Below are 22,157 nucleotides of genomic sequence, written 5' to 3'. Positions count from 1 at the left end.
CATTCAAATTCCAAGAACTTCCAGAGTTCATCTTGATTTTTTGGATTTTTTCGCTGTGCCCGTTCACCAATTATTTTCAAAACATTCTCTATTGGATTTAAATCCGGGCTTTGAGCAGGCCAGTTCATTGCATAAAGTTCTTCTTCAGTAAAGAATGATTTGACCTTCTTGCAAGTGTGGCAAGGAGCATTATCTTGCATGAATATGGGACATTGAACCCTTGAAGATCTCAAATATGGAAGGGCATGCTGTCGAAGAATCTGTTTATACACCTCTCCATTGATCTTCCCATGCAAGCGAACAAGAGGGCCAGTACCAGCAACAGAGATCCCCCACACCATCACACTTCCTCCGCCGTGTTTCACAGTTTTCTTCACACATTTAACCGACAATCTTTCACCAGTCGTTCGTCGGACATAATTTCTGCCATCTGAACCAAGTAAATTAAACTTAGATTCATCACTGAAGTAAACGCTTGACCACTGATCTTCCGTCAAGACAACATATTCAATACAAAACTTCAGGCGGGCTTTTTGGTTCTTCTTGGATATCAATGGTTTGGATGCAGGGACTCGGGCATTCAAACCACCACTTACTAATCTCCGAGACACTGTTTTACTTGACACATCGCAGTTATAAGATGCATTTAACTCACGGGATATCTCTGCAGCGCTCTTGAATCTATCCTTCCGTGACAACCTTACCATAAGACGGTCCTGCTTAACTGAGGTTTTGTGTGGTCTACCAGTTTTAGGTGGTGAAATTATTGATCCTGTTGATTTATATTGAGCTACAATGCGTTGCACCACACTCACAGACCTTCCTATCCTCTCTGCTATGACTCCATTTTAATGTCTATCTTTGTGAAGATCAACAATCCTCTGTTTATCTTGAGAAGACACCGGACGTCGTTTATCAGCAGCCATGTTTACAAGTTTGAGGTTCCAATATTTTAAACGCTAATTTTATGTTGCGGTTCTGATTTGACAGTCTTGTAAAGCATAGAAAGTCCTTCTTTCTAAGGTACCCTTAAGTTTTGACCGCAAGAAATTACACTCTTTTCTTTATTAATTATTAACTTTCTTTGTATCAGTTGCATAAGCTTCAAATTTCCAAGAAATATAGATATAATGTATATCTAATTGTATACAAAATATGAAGTTCTTGTGCAGGGTATTAATTTCAATATATGCATTTGAATACATATGCTTTCACTTACCCTTATATTTTGGCTGCTACTATATGTATATATATATAATATATATATATATATATATATAATATATATATAATATATGTATATATATATATATATATAATATACATATATATACATTATATACATATATACATATATATAATATACATATATATACATATATATAATATACATATATATACATATATATATATATGTATATATATATATATATATATATATACACAGTCGACCCTCAAAAGCCCGGACCCTCGTATGACCGGTCGAAATGAACAAAGGGCGGACTTTTCAAGCAAAGTTCCCTATTTGTCCGGTAGGTGGCAGCGACGGCCGTACATATGTACTCAAACCCGGCCCAGTCAAGCCGCCACCAAGGCTGCCGTTTCATAGAATTTTGTACCAAAACGTAGTAAAATAGCGGCATGTGGCAACTGCACAAGGACATGAGGAATTTTTTTCTACATATCAGCGGGCTGTTAAAAACATTCAAAAACTCAAACTTTTGTTTAAATATCATAGAACTAGTTATCAAATGATAAATGGTACATCCAAATATGACTTTTATTGGTAATTGTGGTACTTATAAAATATTATACCCCAAAAGATACGTTTTTACCGTGTAGAAAAAAATTCTACGCTAAAGTTTCAGCTTTGTGATAATATAAAAAATAATTTTTATATCTTACTGAATATGTTAGGGCATGGGGACCTTTTATGCTTTCAAGAATAAAAAATAAACTAGAACCAACATTTTGTCAGTTTGACAAGTATATCTTGCTATGAAAGTCTGCACACACCCGAGAAAAATGTATGCCCTGGTATGGCAACACTCCCATTCTTCACGGTTGTGTAGAAAACACAGCAACCCTGGCCGCCACCACTGTCCTGTGTGCATACCTTCCGATATTTACAGTGTACGTAATAAAAAATACAGTACAGTACACTGTATATACAGTACATTTACATGCCTGTATTACAGTTATTATTACAGAATTATTAGTATTATAGTATTATTACAGTATTGTTATTATTACAGTGTTGGAGTATTATTCTTGTATGTTTCTATGCCATATCATACATTACCTATACGTATACTGCAAAGAAAATCTACGGGTGTTAGGGCGATATTTTTGATGACTGGACTTTTGGTATGACCGGACCACCTCTCTCCAATTAGTCTGGGCTTTCGAGGTTCGACTGCAAATATATATATATATACACATATATATAATATGTGATTTTTTTTTAGTCTTAGGTCATGAGCCATAAGAATTCCTTGTGTGCAAGTATTCTAAACTGTTGGTTTATCAATTTTTTTTTTTTTTTTTTTTTTTTTCTCATCAAATTATTGACCATAACAATATTAGGTCAGTGAGGATTTTCATGTTGACCTGCATGTCAAAATCACAAAAAAAAAATTGTATTGGGTATTTTATTCAACTATTTGTGACTTGGTGTTCCCCCCACTTTTGTACACTGGGAAGCTATTTGCCTTCATGATTTTGTAGAACAGATTTTTATTTTATAGTCTTATAATCAGTATTATTCTGCTACCATCCTCCATCCACCTTGTTATGTCCCCCTACCACCACAACAACCATCACAACAGCCACCACAACCATCACCAATACCACCACTGCCATTAAGTGCTTCAGTTTTTCAACTTGGCTACAAGCTTTCTGCAAACAACTGGGTCACCTTCCACTTCCCTTCGTTCTTACTAGTTTCAAACACCTCTGCCTAGCACCCTTATGTTTACTTCCCTCACTGTCCCATCCATATACAAGTTGAACAACCAGTTGCATAGCATAACACTGTCATAGTCCCACCATCACCTCAAGCCACTTGCTCTTTCCATTCCTTACCCTCACACAAGCTCTACCATTCTTGTAAAAAATTTGAATGGCCAAAAACACCTTCCTCTGTATATCCATAATGCACATAACATTCCTCTGTCTCCAAATTCATAAAGAACAACAAGATACAATATCCTTTGCCCCAAAACTTAATGTATATGTCATATGAAATATTGGTCTATGCACCCACTTCCCATCCCAAACCCACACTGTTCTTCTCATATTTCTCCCACTGTTTGGTTCATAATCATCCCAACCAGCTACACTAAACATAGTGATCACTCTAAAATTATTACATTAATACCCTTTTCCCATGTATGAAGTTCTACATGTACTCGTTTAAATGGAACTCTTCCTCCCTTTGAACACATCATACAATCAGGCTAATCATTCCACTACATTGTTAGGTACTTCACATGACAACCATCAAAGCTGGGTGCCTTACCAGCTTTGATCTCTTTTAATAGACTTTGTATATCTTTCCTTTTAGTCCAGTCATTTTTCTCTCCAGTTCTGGGAATCTACTGTCACATTCAAAGCAACCCTATCATGTACATTCAACAAATCCCTGAATTACACCACCCATCTTCCAGTTATTGTTTTCACTTCCATTAGCATTTGTCCGTCAGCACCCAGTACTTTTTGTCTACCCAACTCCTCATTCTCATCATTATATTTTATTATAATGATTATCATATATATATGTTACAGTGAATCTGTAAAGTCAGGGAATATATGCGTTGATATTTTTAGGGAATGTGTATGTCTGATTCATTCGGGGAATGTATATTCCTAAAATTTTCAAGGTATATACATGTTCCCTGAAATTTGGACCTTATTATTATACAGATTCCCTGAATCATATTTAGAATGACAGAACAAAGGAAAAAACAAACACATGGATACAATTATCTAATTTATTGATCACATAAATACAACTAGTCACAAAACAGTCAATATTTAAACCATCCAAAATCAAGCTAATAAAATTAATTATGAATGGTAATACAGTTAACTCAATAAAAAGTAAAACTTGTCAGTCACAATATAGTTAATATTTAGAACATCACCTCGTTTTCACAATGCAGGCTTGAATGGCATCATGAGTTGCGTTTAACCTTGAGCTTGAAACATTTACATCAATTTGTTTGGCAACATTTTGAACCAGCACAGTTACATTTGGCAAAACCTTGGCCACCTGACTAAGACTCTTGCTGTACAGCAGATCGAAGAGAAACAATCCTTGGTTGTCACATCATCTTCAGAGTAACAGTTCATATGTACATAAATCAAATTTATTCTGGGTATACTTCCCATTCAGTATGCCACTTTTCACTGCAATCGTGTAATTATCATTTTCGTCAATGTCCACAATCATTCCCGTGATATCCCTTGGATCACCATGACCCCTATCCACCATTGGTATTGGAATCGTAACAATGATCCAGACGTTTCCACGGTCCATAATATGACTTCGTTTAACCATACATTCAGCTTGTGAAAGTTGAGCTTCGCACGCACATTTTCACTGAGAGATAATATTGTTTTGACAAACGGAAAGTGGTGATGTTTGTTCTACAGATGTTGGTTCAACAGGTGATTCTACAGCAGGTGGTTTGACAAGGTAAACATGTTGCTCTGACAGGTGGTTCAACAGGTGGTTCGACTGAAGTTGTTTCATCCGTAGTTACTGACAGCAGATCATCCTCACTTTGCAGACGGTGAATTACATCATGTGGAAGAGCAGAAGTTGTGAGACCTACTTTAGCATCTGATCCAAAGAACGCAGCAAATGGTGACCTTTTAATGCCAGAGTGGTAGCTAGAGTTTTTTTTTTAATTGCACAAATTTTAATCCAACTGTCCAGTCTGTGGTTTGTTTATCACCCAACCAGCTACCAACATATGTTTGATATCACAATTGGTACGTTCAACTGACCCCTGGCTCTGGGGATGTCTAGGTTTTCTATGAACCATAACGAGATCAGGCCAAAGCAGTTTAAGGTCGGTTATAACACTAGCAGTAAACTCCAATTCATTGTAACTCTGTAAAATTTCCAGTGTGCCAAGTAAAAGAAAAATATCCAAAAGCTGATAAGGAATCGCAGCACGTTTTGATGTGAGTGGTCTCAAGACACAAAACTTTGTGAGGTGGTCTTTGTAAACCATTATACACTTATAGTTGCCTTGCTTCATTGACTGTATCAGCAAGGTCAACCTGTGACCTGGAACCAAAGTTCTTTGTCAGAATTGGTCAAACAACAGTTCCTTTAGTTGTTGGCTGCGTACGTTTACGTGACATTTGATGCACAGTGATTTGTAAATTGATATGGTATCATGCGTAATATTGGCATATTTTTTGGTTAATTCCTTCACCATCTTATTGTGACCTCCGTGGCCAGTTGCAATGTGAGCACGCTTAATAATATCATACATAGCCTCCAATGTAGCAAAATAAATAGGATCCTCATTGGCATTCAGTCTTCTAATCAACCTGAAAACATCACTACTCTTGAGAACCTCGTACTTCTTCAGCAGATAGTATTTGTGAGGCATTTTTTTTTTTGGCTGACGCGTCAGTTGCTGTCATATCTGCAATAATCTTGTTATATTGCTCTTTTGCAAGCAAGATGGATTTCTTTAATGCATATCTTTTCAATGACTCTTCCCAAAAATATGCTTCTAAATCACAGTTGGATTGACACTAGCACAGATGGCGTGTGACTGGCAAATTTTACTTTGTATTGAGTTAATAGTATTACCATTCATAATTAATTTTATTAGCTTGATTTTGGATGGTTTAAATATTTACTGTTTTGTGACTAGTTTTATTTATGTGATCAATAAATTAGATAATTGTATCCATGTGTTTATTAGTTTTTTTCCTTTGTTCTATCATTCTAAATATGATTCAGGGAATCTGTATAACAATAAGGTCCAAATTTCAGGGAATATGTATATACCCTGAAAATTTTAGGGAATATACATATTCCCTGAGTGAATCAGACATTCCCTGATAATATCAGGGAATATATGTATTCCCTGATTTTACAGATTCACTGTAACATATATGTACATATATATACAGTGCTTGTCACAGCATTATGGCGGCTGCCCCAGCCTATGTTTCTTCTGCCGCTTGGTAAGGATGGGTTTCTTAACCTGATAGTGGCTACTGTAGCCCAGCTTGGCCACCTGCCTGTTGACTGTTCTTATGGACACCTCAGAAAGTAGATGCAGGATTATTCTTTCAATTCTCCAGCAGTTATGGTAGGTGTACTCCTTATCTGCTATTTGAGCACAGTCAAAGTACATACAGATGTCTTGAGGGGCCAGGCTGAGGATTAGCATATGGTAACTTGACACCACTGTTGGCCTTGAAATGCTCCACCCAGTTTCTTACAGATTGCTCACTCACACCAACATTAGCCATCAACGTGATGAGAGGTACAAGAGGTGTGTGTGTGTGGCTATTTTGGGTTGGAAAACAGTTTAAAGGGTGAGATGCTGGAGGAAGCAAAGAGGTTTCAAGTAAATGGGCTCTATTTAGCAGAGAATGGAGGAAAGGAGGTCCAGATGAATTTTTATAGCATGGGAAACAAATAGATGTCTGGGTAGAAATGAAAAATGGCAAGAGTAGACACTAAGTTGCCTGAAGCAATCCCTGTAACTGATAGGAAAATAACGAAAATGAATGAAACAATCTATTGCACTTGGTCTCTTGCAGAACATCTGTGGCCTTCAGGTAACTAAGATAAAGAAAAGGAAAGGATAAATGATTTAAATAAGAAAAGTATAGATATGGACAAATTTGGCTAAAATGGAATTATTACTTAATATTGTCACAAAGCATAACACCAATAACAGGAGTGGCTAGTCCTGTGATTCCTTCGGCACCCAGTTAGCAGCTGATTTAAATTTGATGTTATCTGCGGTTGAAATATCACTGTCCAAATGGTTACACAAACCAACAGAAGTGGGCAGGACACCACATATACAACTTCTTCCTAGTTGCAAACTGGAAGAGTACACAGTTGTCATAGAGTTGTACTTTTGGAGGGCATGTGTAAGTCTAGCTCAGTTATATAATGGAGAGGATTTTACTAACTTGTACTGCATAAAGTAAAGGAAGTAAATGGGTAGAATGAAAATGAGAAATTGGTATTGGGGCTTGAATACAAAGAGGTGTGAGTGATAATACCCATGGTACTGAATGGACCAGTCTTGAAAATAGGAGAGACTATAAAGAGGAAGCATTTGAGATGACTTGTTGAAAAAAAAAAAAAAAAATGGTTTCATACATTACTATACTTTTTCCTATGCTTTTTGACCTGACAAAGCCAAAAATCACAACCATTTTTATGTATGGAAGCATTGCTGCATGGAGGCTGAATTTTTTTGCTATCCTATCAAATAGGTCAATTTTGAGGTATTTCCAAGCATATTTTGTGGTGTAATTTTTTTTTTATCTGACCAAGATAGAGCAGCAAATTCTGTAATGAATGAGAAGGATCTACTCTACATATATCAACCATTAGAATTGGTGAATTTTCCCTGTGACTTGTAGTAGATAAGAAATTGTTGCAAATCTTTTTTTTTTTTTTTACTAACCTAGAGACATGGTTTTTGCAGGGAGCAAGATAGAGTAACAAAATAGTTATCAGATTAAAGCATTTGTAATGCTCTTGAATGATATGATTAACACTACCAAAAAATGTCATATTTATAATATTTAGTAAATGCCTTGAGGGATTAAAAAGTGTAATGAGAAATTGCCATTTGGGAATGGATTCTAAGAGGAGATTTTATGAAGGAATGATTGTGCCGACAGCACTGTATGGGGCAGAAACATGGAACATAAGAGAGGAGTTTGAATGTGTTTGAGATGTATGATGGGGTTTACTGGGCTGGATAGAATGGGGGTGGAAAGGGAGTTGGGAGATGGCGTTGATGAAAGAGTATTGGGATGGTTTGGACAAATGGAAAGAATGAGTGAAGAAAGACCAGTAAAAGAGGTGTGGGGGGAGTGAACATGAGGGGTAAACCTAGGATGAGGTGGATGGATTGGGAAAGGGGAATGTCTGTTGAGGAAGGATGGGAGGGGACAGAAGATAGGGATGAATGGAAATTGGTTGTGTATGGATGATGCTGTGATGCATGAGGTGGAGTGGGTGGGGGATGGGGGGTGAGGGAGTATATGTGAGAAATAAATTGATGCAGCCCGAAGGGATTTCTCCCTGTCTTCTTTTCTACATGAGGGGACCGAGATGGGGTTGCCAATTTAATGAAGCAGCCTTGCTGTTTCTTGTGGCACTGCTTCTGACCCAGGGCAGTGGGGAAGATGCAGGGATGACCCATCATCCAGGAGGTGCCAAGATAAGAGGGAGGGAAAGGGGTGGATGGGAGTGGAGTATGTTGGGGATGGAATGGGTGGGAGTGGTTTTTATGCCTTTGTTTTTTGGCTACCTCCCTTATAAGGGGGAAAAAGCCTTTGGTATATGTACTGTATGTATGTATAGAAAAATAACAGTTTCATACATATGACATATACAAAGTGGAAAGTTTAATTTTGCAAGTCAAACTATCAACTGAAACTACCAAAATAATCATGATTATATGTATCAAAATATGTTATGCAGTCATTTGTTAAGTGTGATTCTTGAAGCTTTTGAAACTCCGTCTGTTGTATTCCACAGCATAGAGGAGATATTCCTTCGGCTTGGGATCTATGGTAATGACATTTGCAAAATCACTCATCATCATGACTCCATGCTCAGCGATGTCATTCACTGCTCTACGGTGTCTCAATATTCCAAGGCTTTCTTGTCCTCCTTCTCCAGCCATGATTCAGCCCGATCCAGGAGCCAGTCAGGTCCAATGCTGAGTATGTCTTAACAGGTGGGATTCTGGACCAATGAGATCCACTAGTGTAGTCTTGGCTATCACCTTCTGAACCACAGGTTTTTCCCTACTCAAACTGTCTGGCTTCTGAGTGGCATGCAGCTGAGCAGCAATATCCTATTTCTGCTCTTCGCTCTGTCTGCTGCTGAAGAGCACAAATGGCATGGCCTCTTGTGGTACCACTTGTGATTTTCCATCTTCTGAAGAACTGCATGATGTGTAGAACATCACCAGGAAGATGTTGAGTCATTCTAGCTTTGCAACAGTCTCTTCATCATACTCAAGCTGGTCACAAAACATCAGCATCATGGAATACAAGTTTCTGGCCATCTATCTGGCCAGGTGAATACATAATATACCAAAGGCTTTTTTCCCCTTATAAAGGAGGTAGCCAAAAAACAAAGGCATAGAAACCACTCCCACCCATTCCATCCCTATCACACTCCACTTCCCTCCACCCTCTTCCCTCCCTCTTATCTTGGCACCTCCTGGATGATGGATCCCTGCATTTTGTCCACTGCCCTGGGTCAGAAGCAGTGATGCAAGACACAGCAAGACCACTTCATTAAATCGGCACCCCCCCCACCTCCTCCGTCCCCTCATGCAGAAAAGGTGAAGATGGAGAGAAATCCCTTCGGGCTGCATCAGGTTTTTCTCACAAGTGAATGGCTGATGGTAATCCATATCCTCTATGTTTGCATCACTGTCAATGGAATCACCCCAGGTAATGTCATCCACATGAGTAACTGCCTCTTGTTTTGCTGCAACTGCAAGACACAGCAAGGCCACTTCATTAAATCGGCAACCCCCCCTCTCTCTCCCCTCATGCAGAAAAGGAGAAGACGGGAGAAATCCCTTCGGGCTGCATCAAATTTTTCTCACAGGTGAATGGCTGATGGTAATCCATATTGTCTGTGTTAGCGTCACTGTCACTGGAATCACCCCAGGTAATGTCATCCACAAGAGTAACTGCCTCTTCTGCTGCTGCAACTGCAAAATAATACAATGTGGTAAGCATGTAAAACTTCCAGCTTGTGATTTCAAAAGTATAGTAAAAGTATGAAAGGGTAATTACCTTGTTCTTGCCTCTGCAGTTGCCTCTCAGTCTGGCCTACTTGATGCTGGGCATTTTGTCTTGAAGATCTTGTCATGACCTGACACGCAACCTTTCCTCTCAGTCCTCTGGTCCTGGTAGAATCTGATGTCTTCATCTTTTTTCTCCCTGGATAACAGTCTGTTGCTTTCTATATCCTGGACAGCATCTGGAGCTCCTATGTTAAACAGGCTGTCCAATTCCAAGACAAATGCATTCCTCTTTCCTCCAGGGTCACTTGCTCTTCCTTTGTTCTTCATCAGTGCTCTGTTTTTGTCATGAAGTTTCACGAAGAGCTTCATGTAGTTCTGTCTGGTCATCATCTTGATCTTAGCCATCTGCCAGAATGGGATGATAGCTTCAATAGTTTCATAGGCGAGGTCTTGAACCTTGGGTTTCCCTGTATTTTCTGGTAAATTTTGGAGAGAAAGGAAGTACTGGAATGCTTGTGTGTTGGTGGGAAGCTGGGTATCTGACCAGGAAGGTGTCAGTAAGAGATCTGGTGGATGGCTGACTTGATGCTTGTGGACTGTAGGTTGAAGTTCTGAGACATCAACTGTGTGTCCTCATAACTCTATGCTTAATGCCATTGTGAAGTATCTTGTGGATAGTTTTCTGGATTTAAATCAATTTTCTGTGGTGGCCTTGCCTTTGTACTGTTCAGTATTACCCAACATCATTAGCAGGTTTCTGTAAATATAAAATTAAATGCTGAAATTATGTATGAGTTTTGGTCTAAATTCACTTAAAATTCAAACATCCATACAAAAACCATATCTCCAGGTTAGCAAAAAAGTCAGGATTTTCACCATTTTCATATGTTTTAAAATTCTGGCTGAAAATTCATCAATTCCAATGGTTGGTATTTGTAGAGTAGATTCTGTTCTTTCATTTAGTACCTAATTTGTTGCTCTATCTTAGATAAATTATACCACAAAATATACTTAGAAATGCCTCAAAATTGGCCCTTATGGTAAGATTGCAAAAAAATTCAGCCTCCATGCAGCAATGCTTCCATACATCCTAGATAAAAATGGATGTGATTTTTGGCTTTTTCAGGTCAAAAAACATGGGAAAAAGTACAGTTATGTATAAAAATATGAAAAAGTTGTTTTTTGAACGGGTCTAATGATACAGTCACCGCAAAAAAAGAGTCGGACCTCCCGGTAAAATGGTATGGAACCGAGGCACGTATGTTATTTGCGATGAGTAGGCTATACAGTCGGTTGCTGTCACTGGCGACATCTGACATCTTTCTCGGCGAGTCTGTGGACCACATGGTGGACTGCTTAGCCACTCAGTGTTGTTTGAGAGGCTGAGGGGGGATGCTGTAGAGGTTTGCTCCTGAACATTGTGCCCAGGATTTTGGAGCTACAGTTTTTCTGGCCTATGATTTTCTCCAATGCTTTAAACATGGTTCACAAATATTTATCCCAAGAGGAGAAAGCTAGGATTTTGGCCTGGAGACAGGAAAATGTGCCAATTAAAGAGATCATCAGGCGTTCTGGCCGGGCCAGGTCTACAGTGATGGGGTTGCTGGCGGCAGCTCGCAGCCTCCCACCCAATGTTTGTCCTGAGCACAAACCCATCCCTGGATGCCCTTGAAAGACTTCAAAGGCAACTGACAACCTTCTAAAAAGGGAAGTAAAGAAAAATCCAAGGGTTACTGCTGCACAACTAAAGGAAAGTCACCCAAAACTTCTAGAAAATGTCTCAGTAAGGACAATAATGCACCTGCAGAAGGACCTGAAGCTCCCTAGCCGTACCGCTGCCCACAAGCCTTTACTCACCGACCGCATGCGGAAGGCTAGGCTGGCATTTGCAAAGCAGTATGCTAAGTGGACGAAAGAAGAGTGGTCTAAGGTCATGTGGTCTGATGAAAGCACATTTCAACTCATCCCAAGCCAGCACGTGAAGGTCAGACGCCCGTCAACAGCAAGCCAGTATGATACGGCCTACACATCCCCCACTGTGAAGCACTGTGAATCTGTCATGGTTTGGGCATGTTTTAGTGGTGCATTCGGTCGAGGAGGGCTGTATTTCCTGCCAAAGAATATGATGATGAATAGTGACCGGTATATTAGTGTGTTAAATGACCATCTCCTTCAGTGTTACAATATTCATGCCAGCAACATTTTCATGCATGAGAGTGCTCCGTGTCACAAAGCAAGGAAGGTGACCAACTGGCTTTCTGAAAAGAATATTCAGGTCTTGCAGTGGCCAGGAAATAGTCCTGATCTCAATCCGATTGAGAACTGTTGGCATGTAATGAAAAACAAACTTGCAGAAAACAAACAGTCATCCTTGCCTAAGCTCATTGATGCAATTAAGAAAGTGTGGTGCACTGAAATGGGAGAGGATTACTTCCACAAATTGAGTGACAGCATGCCTAAATGACTACAAGACGTCATCAAGAACAAGGGGAACATGACTAAATATTAAAAGAAAGTGTTTGTATACATTATATGCCCATTTTTAATTGTTATCTTTGCACGTGACGGCCAATTCTGTTTATAGTCCAGGTAGGTCCGAATCTTTTTTGTGGTGACTGTAGGTGTTACAAGAATAGTGAGAAATGTCGAGAGAACAGTACTGATGGTTTGGACATAGAAATGATGAGCCAAGAAAGTGGAAAACTTGTGGATGGAATGGGCTTGAGAGGAAGACCAAGAATAAGATGTATGGATGGATGGGGGTTGAAGGAGGCTTGGGATGTACATGGGATTTCTATTGATCTTTGAAGAAAGCATGAAAGATAGCAGTGAAGGAAGGGAGATTGTAAATGGATGAAAAGATGAACCCAAGGGGATGTTCTCATCTGCTTCAAAACTTATTTTGACTGGATGAGGAGGCAAGTTGCCATATAGTAAAGTTGTGAGAATATACCAACTCCAACAGGGGAAGTGTTCTGCTTTGCTGCATTGGTATTTACCCAAGGAATGTGGGGGACAGTGTCACTGTCCCCAAAATGCTGAGATGAAAGGGATGTTTTGAGTGGGTTTTGTTTATGATGCAGTTGTATGCTTTGATTTGACTTTGACCCAAGCATTATGACCAGACTGGGATAACCCTTCATCCATGAGGTACTTTGGTAAGGGGTGTTAAATGGGTTTTGTGTATAGTTTGAATTTATACTTTTGACTGACACCCACTGCAAATGTCTTTTGGTTGTATATAATATAATTATAACTATGTGATAATGGAAATAGAAGTTTTGACACACGTATCTGATGGTTGCAAATGAAAACAACCCTGAATAATACCTTTGATATCTCCTGTCTTGGAATAGTTTAATAGAAAGAAATACACAAGAATGTATGCCAAGTAAAAAAGAAATACAGGTAAGAGGCTAAAACATTTTAGAAAATAAAGCACATTATTACAGTTGGGTATGCATACATTCACTTAAAACCTGCTCACCCTTTCATTTCATATTGTTCAAAATGAGTTTTTACAGCTTTGTTCTGGATTGTACTGTTTTGATGAGCACAACCAAAGATGCCATACTGTAATGAACTTTTATTGACACCAAGAAAATTAAAAGATGTACACATTCAATATGTTCTACCAGGTGATGCTTATAAGTCAGGCAGCATCATGGACATACAATGAGTATATGTGGACAAACACAAAAGAAGGGGTCAAACCAGAATTTTGAAAAAGTCCTGAATAATCTTCAAGGGTTAGGGTCATTAACTACCTCATAAGGGAAAGTATTAATACTAAACCTATCTACCATCTATCACAGATTGATTACAAAAGAGGACGGGGGAGTCATATGAGACGTACAAAGAAAAGAGAAGAGAAGTAAAGCAAAAGGTATAGGAGGCAAAGAGGAGAGCAGATGTGAAATGGGGTAGGAGTATGACAGAATTTTGAAAGTAATAAAAAGATGTTTTGGAAAGAAATAAAGAGAGGAAGAGGAGGCGAATCAAGTAGAGAAGAAAAGGTAAAAGGTACAGATGGAGAGATGATAATGGAAGAGATGGCAGTAAGGGGAAGATGGGCAGAATATTTTAGGGAGTTGCTAAATGTGAAGGAGGATAGGGAAGGAAAGATAGCTGCAGTGGGAAATGCGAAGAAAATGAGAGTGATGAGTGAGGAGAAATAAGGAAGGATGAGGTGAAGGCAGTTGTAAAGATGATGAAAGCAGGTAAGGCACCTGGTCTGGATGGATGCCATGCAGAATGTCTGAAAAAGGGAGGTTCAGTGATGGTGGACTGGTTGGTGAGGGAGAGAGGGTAGAGTACCGGAGGACTGGAGAAGTGCCTGTATAGTTCCTCTTTACAAGGGAAAAGGGGACAAGTGTGAATGTAGTAGTTTCAGAGGGATTAGCCTGTAAGTGTAGTAGGGAAGGCTTATGGGAGGATCTTAATTGAGAGGATTAGGAGAGGAACAGAAGGAGTAATTGGTGAGGAACAGTGTGGATTTAGGACAGGTAGAGGTTGTGTAGATCAGATCTTTGTGGTAAGACAGATATGTGAGAAAGCTATAGGAAAGGGGAAGGATGTTTTTTGGGCTTTTATGGATCTGGAAAAGGCTTATGATAGGGTAGACAGAAAGGCACTGTGGGAGGTTATGCAGATTTATGGGATAGGAGCAAAGCTTCTGGGAGCTGTCAAGAGTTTTTATGAGAGTAGTAGAGCTTGTGTCACGGTTAGAAATGGAGAGAGTGAGTGGTTTGAAGTAAAGGTGGGACTTCGTCAAGGATGCGTTATGTCGCCCTGGCTGTTCAACTTATACATGGATGGGGTGGTGCGAGAGGTGAATGCTAGGGTAGTGGGTCAGGGATTGGAGATGGTTAAAGAAAATGGAGAAAAGTGGGAGGTGAGCCAGCTGTTGTTTGCGGACGACACTGCGCTTGTGGCAGGGTCAGAGGAGGGATTGAGGAAGCTGGTGGCAGAGTTTGGGAGAGTATGTGATAGAAGAAAGCTAAAGATAAATGAAGGTAAAAGTAAGGTGATGAGATGTACAAGGGGTGAAAGTGGCAGTAGACTGGAAGTGAACGTTAAGGGAGAGCGACTGGAGGAAGTGGATAGTTTTAGATACTTGGGTGCAAGTGTAGCAGGAAAAGGTGGAGTGAAGGTGGAGGTAGAATGTAGATTGAGAGAAGCGAGTAAATGCCTTGGTGGATTAAAGAGTGTAATGAGGAATAGACATTTGGGAATGGATGCGAAGAGGAGACTGTATGAAGGAGTGATTGTGCCAACAGCACTGTATGGGGCAGAAACGTGGAACATAAGAGAAGAAGAGAGAAGGAGTTTGAATGTGTTTGAGATGAGGTGTCTGAGAAGTATGGTGGGGGTTACTAGGCTGGATAGAGTGAGAAATGAGGAGGTGAGGAGGAGAACAGGGGTGAAAAAGGATTTGGGAGATAGGGTTGATGAAAGAATATTAGGATGGTTTGGACACATGGAAAGAATGAGTGAAGAAAGACTAGTAAAAGAGGTATGGAAGGCAGATGTGGAGGGAGTGAACATGAGGGGACGTCCTAGGATGAGGTGGATGGATGGGGTGAAGGGGGCTTTGGGGAAGAGGGGAATGTCTGTTGAGGAAGGAAGGGAGAGGACGGAAGACAGAGGTGAGTGGAGAATGGTTGTATATGGATGATGTTGTGATTGCATGAGGAGGAATGGGCAGGGGTGTGGGGGGTGGGGTAGTATGTGTGAGTAAATTTTGACGCAGCCCGAAGGGATTTCTCCCCGTCCTCTCCTTATATGCAAGGGGGGACGGAGAGGGGGGGGTCGCCGATTAAATGAAGCGGCCTTGCTGTGGATGTGCTGTGTCTTGCGACACTGCTTCTGACCCAGGGCGGTGGGCAGGGTGCAGGGATGACCCATCATCCGGGAGGTGCTCAGATGAGAGGGAGGGTGGGAGGGGTGTGGAGTGTATGTAGGGATGAAATGGGTGGGAGTGTTTTTATGCCTTTCCCTTTTTGGCTACCTCCCTTGTAAGGGGGAAAAAGTCTTGGTATATGTATGTATGTATGTATACCAATACTTCAATTGAATGAAAGTGACTCTGTTAAAAGTTTGGCATAGATAATTTAAGCACAGTTTCTAGGAAAAAGAAAAGCAAATACAGGTTTGATCCCTTCATGTATGCATGTTTTCTTATACAGGGTAGCATGTGAATTTGTATTTACTAAGTTGTATTTTACGGGAAGGGGGAGCTATGCCCCTGGTGTTCCGTTTTCATATCTCATTTTATCTAGACTGTTTTTAAATTAGTATATCGTTTTTGCACACACCACATTTTCATCTAACTTGTTCCAAACGTCTATTACCCTGTGGGGAAAGCTGTTCTTTTTCAGGTCTCTTCTATAACTGTCTTTCTTGATTTACTTTCCGTGTCCTCTTGTATCTCTACTTTCCCATTTTATTAGATCCTCTCTATAAATAGTTTCTATGCCTTTCATGATTCTATAAATAGTTATCAAGTCTTCTATCTCTCTTCTTTGCTCTAATGTCTGTAGCTCAAGTTTTGCTAGTCTCTCCTCATATGATAATTCTGAGAGTGTTGGTGCCAATTTTGTAATTGCTCTTTGTATTCTTTCAAGTTTTGTTATACATTTTTGTGTGCTTGTTGACCACATCATTGCTGCATATTCCAACCTTGGTCTTATCAATGTGACTAGTATTTTCTTCATAATTTCTTCGTCCAGGTATGTAAATATCACTTTGATTGTTCTTATTACAGTAAATTATAAGTTTCTCTAAAAATCTTATTTATATGTTTCTCAGGTGACATATTATTCATAATAATGACTCCTAGGTCCTTCTCATTTTCTACTTTTTTAATTTCTTCCTCTCCCAATTTATATGATCCCATTATTCTTTTTTTGCTTCTTCCAAATTACATTATACCACACTTCTTAATATTGAATTCCATCTTCCACTTCCTACTCCATTCCTATACTTTATTGAGATCACACTGCAGTGACAATCTTCTACAGTGTTCACTTTTTTCAACAATTTTGCATTGTCTGCAAAGCTCATGTAACTTTCAATTCCTTTATCCATATGATTAATATGTACAACAAACATTATTGGGGCCAGAACTGTTCCTTGTGGAACTCCACTAATCACTTCATCCCAATTAGAATGTTTATCTCTTATCACCACTCATTTTTCTTTCATGCAAGAAGTCTTCCATCCACTTCAACAGTTTGCCTTGTATTCCTCCTGCAGTTTCTAATTTCTTTAGCAATGGCCTAGAAATGCACAGTCAGCCCATCTCTTTCTTGTATTACATCTATTAACTTTGAATAGAAATACTTAAATTTTGTGATGCATGATTGTCCTTGTCCAAATCCAAACTACCTTGGATTTAGTATGTTGTTTTTTTCCAAATGCCTTACCTATCTAATTTTGATAATTCACAAATTTTATCTATCGTACTTGTATGAGAGACTGGTCTATAGTTAGTAGGGTCATCTTTGTTTCCCCCTTTATGTATTGGTACTATATTTGCTCTTTTCCAGTCTTCTGGAACTTTTCCTTCTTTCAGTGAACTGCTTATTAGACTATGTATTTTGTCTATTAGTTTGTCCCTTCATTCTCCCAAAAATCAGTTTGCCATTTCATCTGGTCCATGCGATTTTCTGACATTGAGATTACTCAAGTGATTCATTATTTCTGTCCTTGTTACTTTTATCTCTTTCATAGGGGGGGACTTTCTCCTCCCACTCGACATCTGTAAGTTGCATGTTCTCCCTCGTAAACACCGATTGAAAATGCTTGTTTATAATTTCTGCCATTTCTATATCATCTGTGTATTCAACTACTTGTCATAGTTTCACTAATTCTTGTTTGTTTTTCAGTTTGTTGTTTACAAATCTATAAAATAGTTTTGGTTGATCTTTACATATTTCTATGACATCTTTTTCATATTTTATCTTTTCTTCTCTGCACACTTTTACAAATTAATTTCTATAACTAGTATATATTTTCCATTTTTCAGGTCTTTAGTCTTCCATTTTATCCAAGCTTTATCCCTTTTGTCTTTTAACTCCCTACATCTTTTGTTGCACCAATACTATATATCCTTTTTCTTGTTTTTGTCTTGGAACATACTTTTCCACTCCTTAATAAATTTTTGTCAAAATATTCCATTTCTCTTCTACTGTTGTTTCTTCCTTGTGTATCCTTTCCCAGTCTGCTTTTTTAAAGAATTCTCTTATTTGATCAAATTTGTTTTTCCATACATCAATCTTCCCTTTCTATATATATATATATATATATATATATATATATATATATATATATATATATATATATATATATACATATATATATATATATATATATATATATATATATATATATTTTATATATATATATATTTATAATTTTTTTTTTTTTTTTTTCATGTATTTTTCCTCATTTATAAATATTCCAGTTCAACCAGTATGTGGTCATTTTTACTTAGTGGTGTCTTATATTCAATCTTGTCCACTATTTCAGGTTCTGATGTGATGATTAGGTCTAGTCTCAATGGTTCTTCATCATTTCTATACCTAGTATTCTCTTGTATCCATTTCATCATTGTATGTTCTATGATCATAGCAAGTAGTACATTTCCCCATATGTCGTCTCCATCCTTTACTGTCATCTCTTCCCAGCAGATTTCATTACAATTAAAGTCACCCATTATAACTATTCTTCCTCCATCTTCCATTATCTTATTTAGTGTTATCCTTGTGTCTTCTAACATATTTTTGTGTTCTCTCTCTTCCCACAAAGCCATTTTAGGAGGCACATAATTTACCACAAACTTCCTGCTCTTTCCATCCCTGTCCTCCACTTCCATCATAATCATCTCTATTCTTTCCCTATGTGACATTCCTCACATTTATATCCTTCTTAGTCAGGAACATAACTCCACCCCCTTGTTTTACCTCTCTATTTCTAATCCAGTAATTATATGCAGCATGTCCTACACTCTTGGGTGTTAGTGGACCTTTTAATTTTGTCTCTACAATTCCCATTATGTCCAGTTCTTTTTACTTCAGGTAATCATTCAATTCATTCAAGCCTGTTATTAAGCCATCTTTATTTGTGTAAGACACTTTAATTTTCTGCTACCTCCAACTTGTTTTCTGTTTCCCTGCCATTTTTCTCTTCTATGAACCATTTCCTCACTTTCATATCCACTACTCTCCAGTAGAATTTCTCTTTGAGACTCTGTTCTTTTCCCGTTTTTTCCCTCAGCTTCTATTCTTTTTGTTCTCTTTATTCATTTCTCTTTTTATCCATGCCTGTGTATACTGATCACTTTTTGCTAGTTTCCCTGTTTTTGATAAGATAATCTCTGCTGTAGTTTCTGACCTGAATTTAACCTTAATTGGTCTGGTCTTATCTGTGTTGTATTTCACGAGTCTATATATTACTTAAATTTCTTTCCCTGTTTCTTGTTCATTTTGAACTACTAATATCTTGTTTACTTTTTCCTTCTCCTCCTTTACTCTTGTCCTATTTGGATTATGCTTCTCTTCCATCCCTAATACCATTATACATTTTTTTTATCCACTAAGTCTCACTATATTCTCCTTCTCTCTCATCACTTTAATAACTGTGTCGTTAGTTTGTTCTTTCATCTATTGTTTTACTGTATCTCTAAATTCAATTTTGTTGTTCTCTTGGACTTTTCTCCAACCCTGTACCCCTTTTGCCATGGACTCTTTATTCTCTTTATTATTCCTCTTTAATTCCTCATTCTCATCTTTTCTTTTCACTGTCTTTTTAATTCTTCTATTTAGGTTTTTGTTCTCCTTCTTTAGTTCTTCCAATTTATCAACTCTGTGTAATCCATGTAAATTGACTGAACCTAACTTCCCACTGTTTGTTCATTTTCACTAGTTTTTCCTCTAGACTTGATAATAGGGGGAGGTTGTCATCTCCCTCATTAAATCCATGGAAATAATTATCTTCACCTTCCATTGCACTGCTCTTACCTATATTTCTAGTTTTTACATTTTTACTAATCTCTTCAACTTCACCTCTGTCTTCTGCGCATCTCTTGTTGACATTCCTTCTGACTTCCGGGGCCCGTTCGTCCCCTTCCTAATTTTCTTCCATTTTCCTCAGTAATCCCTCCCCTTCTCCTTTTTCTTCACCTTCCCACAACACCACGAGCTTTCCCCTTCCCTACTAATACAACGCAGGTACTCCCTCATTGTTGAGATCCATGAAAATTGTAGGGTTTTTTTTCTGGAGTCCAATCTTTACTGTCACTTCAACTGTCGTGTGTGTGTGTGTTTTACCTAGTTGTATTTTATGGGACGAGCTATGCTCGTAGTGAATCGTTTTTATATCTCTCCTCATCCAGTTTGTTCTTAAAATCTTGTATAGTTTTGGCACTCAATGTTTCCCTGTTTAGTTTGTTCCAGACATCAGTCATTCTGCGTGGGAAGCTATTCTTTTTCAAATCTCTTCTGTAACTGTCCTTCTTTAGCTTCTTCTCATGTCCTCTTGTTTCTCTTCTGTCCCATGTTAATAAGTCGTCTCTATCAAGAACTTCCATCCCTTTCATAATTCTGTAGATAGTCAGTTAATCACCTCTTTCTCTTCTCTGTTCCAATGTTGATAGATGTAATTTATCCAATCTTTGTATGTCAAATCTTAGAGTGTAGGTGCCATTTTGTTGCTGCTCTTTGAATTCTTTCTAATTTCCTTATGTTTTTTTCGCACTAGGTGCCCATAGTGTCACAGCATACTCCAGTTTAGGTCTCATCAGTGTAATTAGTATTTTCTTTACCATTTCTTCATCCATGTAGTCAAAGGCCACTTTCATTTGTTTATTAACATCTTTATCAGGCGTCAAGTCACTTGAGATAATCACTCCCAGGTCCCTTTCTGAGTCTACTTTTTTTTACTTCCTTGGTACCAATTTGATAATAACCCAATATTCTAATTTTGCATTTACCAAATTCCATTATACTCCATTTCTTAATGTTAAAGTTCACTTCACACTTCTGACTCCATTCCCATATTTTGTCTAGGTCGTCTTGTAGCGATGTGCAAGTAATTTGACATCGTCAGCAAAAAATTCATGTAACACTTCACTCCCTCGTCCATCTCATTTATATATATGGCAAACATTAAAGGAGCCAATACAGAGCCTTGTGGGATGCCACTTATCATATCTTCCCAGTTCGAGCTTTTGTCTCTAAGTACCACTCTCATTTTTCTCTTTTCTTTAGAAATCTTTCATCCATTCCAGAAGCTTACCTTGTATTCCTCCTATTATTTCAATTTTTCTTATTAGCTTTTTATGTGGTACTTTGTCAAAAGTCTTCTGCAAGTCCAAGAAGACACAATCTGCCCAGCCATCTCTTTATTGTATTATCTCTATTAATCTTGAGTAAAAACGTATTAAGTTTGTGGTACATGATATTCCACTTCTAAAACAAAATTGTTTAGGATTTAGAATTTTATTCTCTTTCAAGTGTTTGATCCATTTGTTCCTGATAATCATTTCGCATATTTTTGCTATAGTGCTTGTAAGGGATACTGGTCTGAAGTTTGTAGGATCTTCCTTGTTTCCTTTATTGGTACGATGTTCGCATTTTTCCAATCTTGTGGTATCTTTCCTTCTTTAAGTGAGAAATCTATTATCTTGTATGATTTGTCCGTTAGTTCATCTATACACTCTTTCAGTGTCCAATTTGCAATTTCATCTGGTCCATGTGATTTTCTAACATCTAGACTCTTTATTTGTTCTCTTATTTCTTTCTGTATTACCTTTATTTCTTTCATTTTAGGGGATTTTTCTTGTCCATCTTCCCAAATTTGTGAGCTCTCAATTGTAAAAACAGATATGAAATGTCTGATCATAACTTCAGCCATTTCTATGTCATCTACATATTCTTTATCACCACGCAGTTTTACAATTTCGTGTTTGTCTTTTAGTTTATCATTTACATATCTGTAAAAGAGTTTAGGTTGATCCTTACATTTGTCTATAATATCTTTTTCATAGTTTCTTTTTTCTTTCCTGCATATATTCACATATTTGTTCCTAAGTTTTATATATGTTTGCCGTTTGGATGCTTTTTTTTTTTTTTCTTTTTTCCATCTTTTCCAGGC

At 38.1% G+C, this 22,157-nt stretch overlaps 2 protein-coding genes across 5 annotated transcripts in view; one reads left to right on the top strand and one right to left on the bottom strand.

The window, feature by feature from the left end:
• ps (RNA-binding protein Nova-1-like protein passilla) overlaps positions 1 to 5,935 on the top strand; it is a 56,215-nt gene extending 50,280 nt beyond the window's left edge. For 2 of the 4 annotated variants that reach the window (XM_076198034.1, XM_076198029.1), the window contains one exon: positions 4,794 to 5,935. In XM_076198034.1, coding sequence (XP_076054149.1) covers positions 4,794 to 4,800 — 7 coding nt within the window. In that variant the 3' untranslated portion in view covers positions 4,801 to 5,935. Of the gene's footprint in view, positions 1 to 4,720 lie in introns of all 4 variants that reach the window. The other 2 variants (XM_076198033.1, XM_076198028.1) reach the window with 1 other exon arrangement.
• On the bottom strand, positions 4,926 to 5,630 carry LOC143032635 (KRAB-A domain-containing protein 2-like). Its single transcript, XM_076197512.1, has 2 exons — positions 5,370 to 5,630; positions 4,926 to 5,120 (listed from the first exon to the last, which is right to left on the bottom strand). The coding sequence occupies exons 1-2, from the start codon at positions 5,628 to 5,630 to the stop codon at positions 4,926 to 4,928; spliced, it is 456 nt and encodes a 151-aa protein (XP_076053627.1).
• Positions 5,936 to 22,157: the final 16,222 nt, after the last annotated feature.

This window comes from Oratosquilla oratoria, chromosome 14 (assembly GCF_046742065.1).
Source record: "Oratosquilla oratoria isolate Oo_2021 chromosome 14, ASM4674206v1, whole genome shotgun sequence".
Classification (NCBI taxonomy): domain Eukaryota; kingdom Metazoa; phylum Arthropoda; class Malacostraca; order Stomatopoda; family Squillidae; genus Oratosquilla; species Oratosquilla oratoria.
The sequence above is the reverse complement of the archived record's forward strand: the minus strand, read 5'-3'. Positions and strand labels throughout refer to the sequence as shown.